The 7,687-nt window shown below is 40.2% G+C and overlaps 4 protein-coding genes across 5 annotated transcripts in view; 3 read left to right on the top strand and 1 right to left on the bottom strand.

Moving 5' to 3' along the window:
* Positions 1-112: 112 nt before the first annotated feature.
* On the top strand, positions 113-1,709 carry LOC133848509 (uncharacterized). The gene is made up of 2 exons (XM_062284158.1): positions 113-279; positions 346-1,709. Exon 2 carries the CDS (start codon positions 355-357, stop codon positions 1,375-1,377), a length of 1,023 nt encoding a protein of 340 aa, XP_062140142.1. The 5' UTR covers positions 113-279; positions 346-354; the 3' UTR covers positions 1,378-1,709.
* Positions 1,710-1,892: 183 nt separating this feature from the next.
* Positions 1,893-2,524, top strand: LOC133837951 (uncharacterized). The gene has a single exon (XM_062268867.1). The coding sequence runs from the start codon at positions 1,997-1,999 to the stop codon at positions 2,450-2,452; it is 456 nt and encodes a 151-aa protein (XP_062124851.1). The 5' UTR covers positions 1,893-1,996; the 3' UTR covers positions 2,453-2,524.
* Positions 2,525-3,254: 730 nt separating this feature from the next.
* LOC133836396 (uncharacterized) lies at positions 3,255-4,158 on the top strand. The gene is made up of 2 exons (XM_062266870.1): positions 3,255-3,411; positions 3,473-4,158. The coding sequence occupies exon 2, from the start codon at positions 3,475-3,477 to the stop codon at positions 4,087-4,089; it is 615 nt and encodes a 204-aa protein (XP_062122854.1). The 5' UTR covers positions 3,255-3,411; positions 3,473-3,474; the 3' UTR covers positions 4,090-4,158.
* A 580-nt stretch (positions 4,159-4,738) lies between these two features.
* The window catches only part of LOC133836380 (uncharacterized), a 33,205-nt gene continuing 30,256 nt past the window's right edge, over positions 4,739-7,687 (bottom strand). Inside the window, exons 9-14 of one of the 2 annotated variants that reach the window (XM_062266850.1) lie at positions 7,289-7,664; positions 7,067-7,192; positions 6,825-6,917; positions 5,142-6,529; positions 4,971-5,081; positions 4,739-4,904 (exon numbers count right to left, since the gene is read on the bottom strand). In XM_062266850.1, coding sequence (XP_062122834.1) covers positions 4,873-4,904; positions 4,971-5,081; positions 5,142-6,529; positions 6,825-6,917; positions 7,067-7,192; positions 7,289-7,664 — 2,126 coding nt within the window. In that variant the 3' untranslated portion in view covers positions 4,739-4,872. The remainder of the gene's footprint in view (positions 4,905-4,970; positions 5,082-5,141; positions 6,530-6,824; positions 6,918-7,066; positions 7,193-7,288; positions 7,665-7,687) is intronic. The other variant, XM_062266859.1, reaches the window with a different exon arrangement.

Genomic DNA, 7,687 nt, shown 5'->3' with positions numbered 1-7,687 from the left:
TGACGAAACACGATGTTAGAATGATTTTAATTTAATGAATCACACTTCACACATCAACTCTGAAATAAAATAGTGTGCCCTGAGTTTTTATCAAAGTAAGCAATCATACATACTTAAAGTTCGTAGCAATGAATTTGTCATCTGTCAACATAGGAGCAGTGCAGGCCTAAATTTAAAACATTCATCCCCCCGTAAATTTCGACAAAATAACCATAAAAAAATAGTCTTGCTACTCGAATCAGTCTGAAATTCTGTCAGTCTTGCAGCAAATAGCCCAGGGTAAGTAAAACTCCTCTCATTATTAGAACAAAGTGTTATTATCAATTGTAATGTATTTGAATGCAGTTAGCAGCAATGGCCAGTTGCGATGTTCAAGCCACTCCGTCCAACGATAAATCGAACAATATTACGGATTGCTCAAAACAAGTCGAAACAACTCAAACAACAGACACATCTCTGGCAAAAGATTCGCCCATAGCCAAAGCAGAAACTACAAATGAAGCAGCCAATATGATTAATGTGAATGTCAATTGTAAAGTTGAAACATCTAGCGTTAAGAGCGGCAGCAATATGCCGCCGCCAACCAAAATTCCGTGTCCCATACATGTAGGAAATGGCTTTCATAATCGGAAATACACAACACTAATGAAGTCGCTGGATAGAAAGAAGGTACTTGATGACAGTTTCAGTAGTACCAGCACTCTGGTGAACACAACAGAGGATTCAGGCGTTCACATGGACTGCTCAACTGTAGATGATGATAATTCGAATTGTCGCGAATTATCGAGTCTTCGGCCGAGCTGCTCAACGCCTCTGCATAGGGACAGCACCGAGACCCTAGCGGCAACCGATAGCTTTCTGCAACTGGAAAAGGACGAGCAGCAGACGCTCCTCGTGCTCCAACGTGCCGTCGCTGAGATGGAGGCGGATGTTGCAATGCATTCGGCGAAGCTTGAGAAGGAAATCCAGCTTGAGGTTGACAATCAACCAGAAGCGAAAGATGAGCAAGCAGACGCAACTCCATCAAAGAGTTCGTGTCCATCAGGCTCAGGCGTCCAAGAGCGTAAGCACGTCCGTGTGGAACAGCTTCTGGAGGCGGAGCACGACATTGAAATGTTGCACAAGCTTCTCCAACCTGGCAGCGAACTGGTCAATAACGATGCCATTGACTTGCCACAATCTGGCGACGATCTATCCGGATCGGAGCTGATTGCGGCAAGGGATTTGGACGCGACAGAGAGGCAGACCAGAAAGGAAATGGGTCTCGTCTACTCCCTGCTGCATATATTTTGTGGCAAAAACATTCGCAAACTGAGCTATCCAATACTATTCTGTGGCATGGCTGTCGGTTTGATTTTTTACTTTCGTAAGGACTAGGGCCACTAAGTAGGGTGCATATCATTACACTAAATACCTTAAAAATTACACAAGCAATAATGAAAACCTTTGCTAATGTGCGGGCAAGCACAACAAAATCGAATTCAAATTGAGTTCTCAAAATTGCATTTATTTTATAATAATTGAAATAAGTCGGCTATACTCAACAAATAGCAAATCTGTCCAGGACGAAAGAAATCTTACATATATAACTCATCTTAGGAATTTTGGATAACTCAAACTAATGTGAACAACACTACAAATCAACATAATATACACACAAATACATAAGCTTGCGTCATTGTAATAAATATTTCAATCGCAACTATAAATTGGTTATTTTTTTTTTTAAATAAGTCGAGTTTGATATCTTCATAATTGATAATTTCAATTGTTACATGGATTCGAGATTTAGGCGAATTTCCTTGGCGACTCATTCATATTTTGAAGCAACTTCAAAAGTAAAACTTATAATTTTTGAGTTGACCGTATGACAAGTTTCCTACTAGAAATACTACTAGAAATGTATTGAGTTTGTTGACAAATTAATTCTAAATTTTCCATTCCTTTTATTTCAGTATTTATCTTAATTTCGGCTAAACTTTAAAAGTTTTTGAACATGACATCCATGGATTCCGTTGTGGTTGCCAGCATTGTGCATTTGATCTTCCGATATGGCTTTAATATGACACCACAATCGAAGCTTCAAACACCTGGGCCATCAATTCCCACAGTCATCGTATTTGTGGCAGTATTGAATATTATCTATGATAATCAATTCATACCATCACGCTTTGATAATGTCCCAGCTGGATTTCGATATACTTTAGAGGTGGTGTCATCGATTGTCTTAATGGAATCTGTCATGATATTTTGGATGTCGGTCGAACATTGCGTATTTTTGTTATCCAAGCATACACTTCTTGGCTTGGAACTTGTAAGCAGATCCACCTACATGCAACATGAAACTCAAATAATTGGCGGCCTAACGTATCCACTGTCTGTGGTGATTTTTGTGATAACTTCTCAGACCACTGATCTTCACGCTCGGGTGCTTCAAAATTTTAATGACTAACGAATCAATATAGTTACAAACTGACAAATTTTAAATGAAGATAAAGTATTTTATAAAAAAAATATAAATTAATCGAAAGATAACTTACTCGATGGGAATTTGAAATAACTATTTGTATTAATAAGACCTTTCATGGTCATTTCGACCGTTCTTCAAATTGTCATGATACTTTGCAATTTTTGAATTTTTGATTTTTTTAAATACCCCATACAAATATTTAAGGTGGACTTTATACTTAAAATCATGAATGCCAGTCGATACTCATGGGTAGACTGTATAAATCAATAAGCATTTGACCGTAAATTACTAAATAAATAAATAAATTGAATAAACCCTATCTTTGGGTTTGCTAAGGATCCAACTGAATATAGTTGGTGGTGCATACTTTTAGGACGGATTAATTTACCACATGTGATTTTGTGTTTGCATACTTTGAAGATGGTGTGCTTAAAACCATTCGTGACGAGTGCAGCATTATTTTAGGATCATATTATTGTTATCCATACAATCAATGGCAAAAAAGAATAAATTTCCCTGTCGCCTTACCAAATGTGAATTTATGGAGTTCGCCCTATCAAAGAGTTATGCGACTTTTTTAAGCTCGTACAAGACTTAAGATTCTACCAGACTTATATGTAGTAGATGTGTCAATGATGGATGGCCTTGAAATCACTTTAATCTTTATTTGTCACGTATACTACTATCTTACTTCAATCAAAATATTAGAAAATAGCGTTAAAGAATATCAAGATAGTAACAAACAGTAAGTAGCAAGTTATGGAGATCAAAGTAGCATTTTTAAGAATTATAAAATTCAACCTCAATTACACATCAACAACAACTGTTTATTTAGAAAATAGGGTTGCACATATAACATAATAAAGAAAATTCTTTCTATAAAGTTTTTATTTGTTTTTTAAGATCATTTTTAAATTTTTGGTGTATTTTGCTTTTAACCAGTGAGAATTATTCTAATTTTATTTAATTTGGCTGCATATTCGTTTTCTTATTTTTCTTTAGATATGGCCTCATTGGAATCGGTTTTGATAGCCGGCTTGTTGCATGTCATATTCCGCTTTGCCTTATTTGTAGATCGGATGAAGGGTCTCGATACGCCTGGTCCCAGGTTACCAACAATGATTATATGCGCCGCACTGATGGATCTTATCTATGATTGTCGAATAGTTCCACTTCGATTATGCAGATTACCGAACGTGATAAAAATTATGTGTGAATGTCTGGTGGCCATGTTATTGATGGAAGTGGGCATACTAATTATCTGGCAGGCTTTGGAATTTTCCATTTATTTAATTGTTCATACAATGTCTGTGAACATTGTTTCAGAGGAATTTTATGCCAAGTATGAGACGCTGATAATTGGCGCATTCACAATTCCCGTGGCCAATGGCATTTTTCTAATGACTAGCAAGGTTACTCATCATTTGCACGATTTCTATAGCCGCTACCTTGCCCCCAAAACTAATGTATCCCTACAGATGGAAAATACTATAGACTTTTTTGAACGCAGCCCGCAGTATAGACGCAAAAAAATAAATGAGGCATTAAGCAAGTACAATACGCCAATGTGGCAGACGCCTTTTGACAGGACCTCACAGAGACCTAATCTTTGGCGGTAAATGTTTTAATAGGAATGATATTAAACAAGTGAAGTAAATATAAACATAAGCATTTGCTTTTTATTATTAGTTCGGTTTTTTTTTTATACAGTTACATAGGTAAAAGAATTTTATAAAATAATCGTACAATAATTTGCTTTAGTTTTTGTTTTTTATTTAAATTACAAAATAACGACTATATTTGATTTGCCTTTTACAGCACTCGCGAATTTTTCAACAAGTTTGGAAAATAAGTAGATTTATTTATAAAGTAAGTATATTGCAATTGAACTCGTTTAATACCTTTGAAAGCAAGGTAGCTTTAAGTTTTGTAATTTATATGTGTATATTTAGATAATAATACTTAAGATTAAAACAATTTTATCATTTATTATAATCGTATTATAAGTTCGACTTAATTTCAGTTTAGTTTTCATATTTAAAGAGCACTTCTTGGAGTCACTAATTTAAGATTTTTCTTCCATTCTCTCAATCTCTCTCTATCGACGGCGGCTTTTAAGCTTTGCATTAAGCCACGTAATTGCCAAAGCTATTGAAAGTTTGAATACAAATGAAAGCCAGCGATTACAGCGATTCAATGCAAAGCTTTCAATTCGCCGCTCTCAATATTGAAACTATTTTTTTTATTGTTGTTCGTTTTCAATGAGTATTTGTTTGGGGGCAGTGTTCGAACTTTGCCTCTGCAGTGCCTATACATTTATGACCACATTTTACATTAAAGCAGATTTTAAAGTTATACATTTTTTAAGTTATTTGTGTGTTTTATGTTTTTCGTTGATGGTTTTACTGCACTTCGCTATCACTGTCACTCTTTTCTATAAAATAAAAAAGTCGATTAATTTATTTAATTGCCAAGAGAAGAGAACCTGAGACAAACTCACCTTTCTTGCCCGTGTAAGCGTGACGTTTCAGTCGATCGTATAAGTCTTCTTTAGTTCCGTAGAGCGACGCATTGGACCGGGCCAATGTGCTCATCTTGCCACCATGCAGACCTGTGAGGTTAAACACAACATCAGTCTCAAGGTTTGATTAAGTCTTTGTGTAATTCTTACCGTCTTTCATGTAGGTTTCGTTGTAGAAATTAGGCATCTCCCAGCCATCCTCCTCATCGTCATAATAATGCGCATACGTACTGTGGTGCGAAGGCGCAATGGACTCCGCGTAAGGAGTGTGTGCGCCATAGTAGAAGTTCACCTGTGATCCTGTCTGATCGATGGCAGGTGTGAGCATCTTTTTGGGATCCCTTCGCTTCGTGGAACGCACGCATATCATCCAGATGAGCAGCACAATGATGATGATAAAGATAACTGCACCAGCAATGCCACCAGCAATGTAAGCAAACTCTGAGCGTTCAGCACAATGCGGTCCAGTGAAGGAGCCCACACATCGGCATGATGGAGTACCCTTGAGATCCTTGACGCAAGTGCCAGAGTTCTCACAGAAACCATCGCAGACATCCGTGCACGCCATGCCAGTGCCATTGAAACCAGGTTTGCATTCGCACTTGAAGTCAGATGTCTCTGGCACCATAATACAATAGGCATTGACATCGCAATGTGGTTTTCCCTCGGCAATATGCTCGCAGGGATTGGTGCACTCGCTCTTCGATGTGGCACCTGTGATCTTTGTGCTGTGGTTTGGTGGACATTGAATGCAGACGGTTTGCTGAGACTCGGATTGATAGAAGCCCTTGCGGCACTCGATACACATATTGAGCGTGGCATTGAGATAGGTGCCAGGTGAGCACACCGGCAGTGTGCATTCTTCGACAGAACTAGCGCCCACCTTGGGTGTGGTACGACCCAGCGGACAGGCGGCACATGAGGGTTGTACACCCTGCAGACGGTAGGTGCCACGAGGACAGGGTTCACACCGTCCATCGGCGCCCAGCTGTTGACCGGAGCTGCATTCATCGCGACACTCTTTACGTGAGGTGGCCTCTGTAGAACGTGTGGTCTGTCCCAGACCGCACAACTCACAGCTGAAGGCACCCTCGTTGGGCTGATAGAAACCATGACCGCAAGATCTGCATAGACCAGACTCGGCATCAAAGTACTTGCCAGCTGGGCAGCGTTCCTTGCAGTCAGCTGCGGAGCGAGCACCAGGACCAGCGGTGACCCCGGGACGTCCAGCAATGGTCGGACACTTGCTGCACTGCTGCTGACCAGCCTCAGACTGATAACTGCCGCGGGCGCAGGCAATGCACGTCTTGTTGGCGGTATCGTAGAAGGTGCCAATAGAACAAGGCACGCAGTCGGGTATCATGACCACCTGACCGGCAGGACAGGCATACTCGGAGGCCAGCTCCAGAGAAGCGGGATCGGGTACAGTATTAGGTAGAATTTCCTGTACGGCAAACTGATCGTCCTCTAAAATCAATTTCTCAAGCAGCTGCTTCACATTGGAGCGTTCGCCCGTCGATGTATGCGTCACAGGATCACTAGAGTTGGGAGAGAATAGCAGAACATTAGTTAATAAAAGTGAATTTGTGAAACGACTCGACTGGATTAAATTCGAAATGGAGTTAGCACGCAAGACACATGGGTTAGCTTGAAGCATTTGTGATTGATTGATTGCATTGAATTGGATGGTTAGACATTAAACATTAGCTGGATTAGCTTGGAGATTAGTCTGAGACAAGAGTGAAAGTTGAGTTGGTTTATTGGGTGCGATAATGCTGGTGGTAGAGATCGGGTGCAAATTGATCGTTGAGTGAGTTGGATGCTTGGACATACTTAACAGCCGGGAAGGCTATTTCCAACGTGTATGTATCACCGCCAGTTTGTTGGCGTCCCTGGCGACCAGTCAGTGCCAGATCGTCGTCCTCGCTAAAAATTGGGTTAACGAACACATAGAACACATATAACACATAGAATCACACACATAAAGACACAAATATTTTGTACATATAAACATGCTACTCTTTCCACATCTCAGATTCGTCTTCTGTAAAGCTCTTTCTTAAGCGAATACTTACTTGACAACAGGAATCTCAGCTTCCATTACATAGACGCCACCATCCTTGGACTGACGACGCACACGATTGTTTTGAGCGGCGCGATAATGATCACACTTCACATCGATCTGAATATCCTTGCATTCCCTAAGTAAGAAATAATAGATTATTAAGTATACAACATCACAAATGGTAGAAATAATATTTAAATCATTAATTATAATACTCTTATCTGAAACTTACCTTGTGCCCTCAATGGCGTAAGAGCAGAAGTTCCAGTCCCTATTTAGAGCATTCACTGAGTTGGTAACCTTCTGGCGCAACACAGCCTGGCCGGCCTTGTTGCACAGCACGTCCGAGGGGAAGAGCATCTTAATGCGGAATACACGTTGAGCTGGCTTGGCAGGTGAACAAGATGGATAGACTAGAGGCATGGAAGGTTCACGTGTTGGACGCCAGAAACCTTCGGCGCCGCAAGTGTAGAATTCGGGCACCTGCTCCGAGAAGCGTAATCCCGTATTGCAAGCAATCTCACAGACCTTGAACTGACCGCCTGCGCCCCAATCCTTGCAGACCTGTGAACCACCCACAGGATCAGCCAAAGGTGGACAGAATTCAGCTGTAAAAGAAAATTAATTAATA

The sequence above is a fragment of the Drosophila sulfurigaster genome, chromosome 2L, assembly GCF_023558435.1.
Source record: "Drosophila sulfurigaster albostrigata strain 15112-1811.04 chromosome 2L, ASM2355843v2, whole genome shotgun sequence".
NCBI lineage: Eukaryota > Metazoa > Arthropoda > Insecta > Diptera > Drosophilidae > Drosophila > Drosophila sulfurigaster.
Note: the sequence above shows the minus strand (reverse complement) of the source record. Positions and strands in the feature narration are given on the sequence as shown.

Coding starts and splice junctions, on each gene's coding strand:
- LOC133848509 (XM_062284158.1), top strand. CDS start 355: ATGGCCAGTTGCGATGTTCAAGCCACTCCGTCCAACGATAAATCGAAC.
- LOC133837951 (XM_062268867.1), top strand. CDS start 1,997: ATGACATCCATGGATTCCGTTGTGGTTGCCAGCATTGTGCATTTGATC.
- LOC133836396 (XM_062266870.1), top strand. CDS start 3,475: ATGGCCTCATTGGAATCGGTTTTGATAGCCGGCTTGTTGCATGTCATA.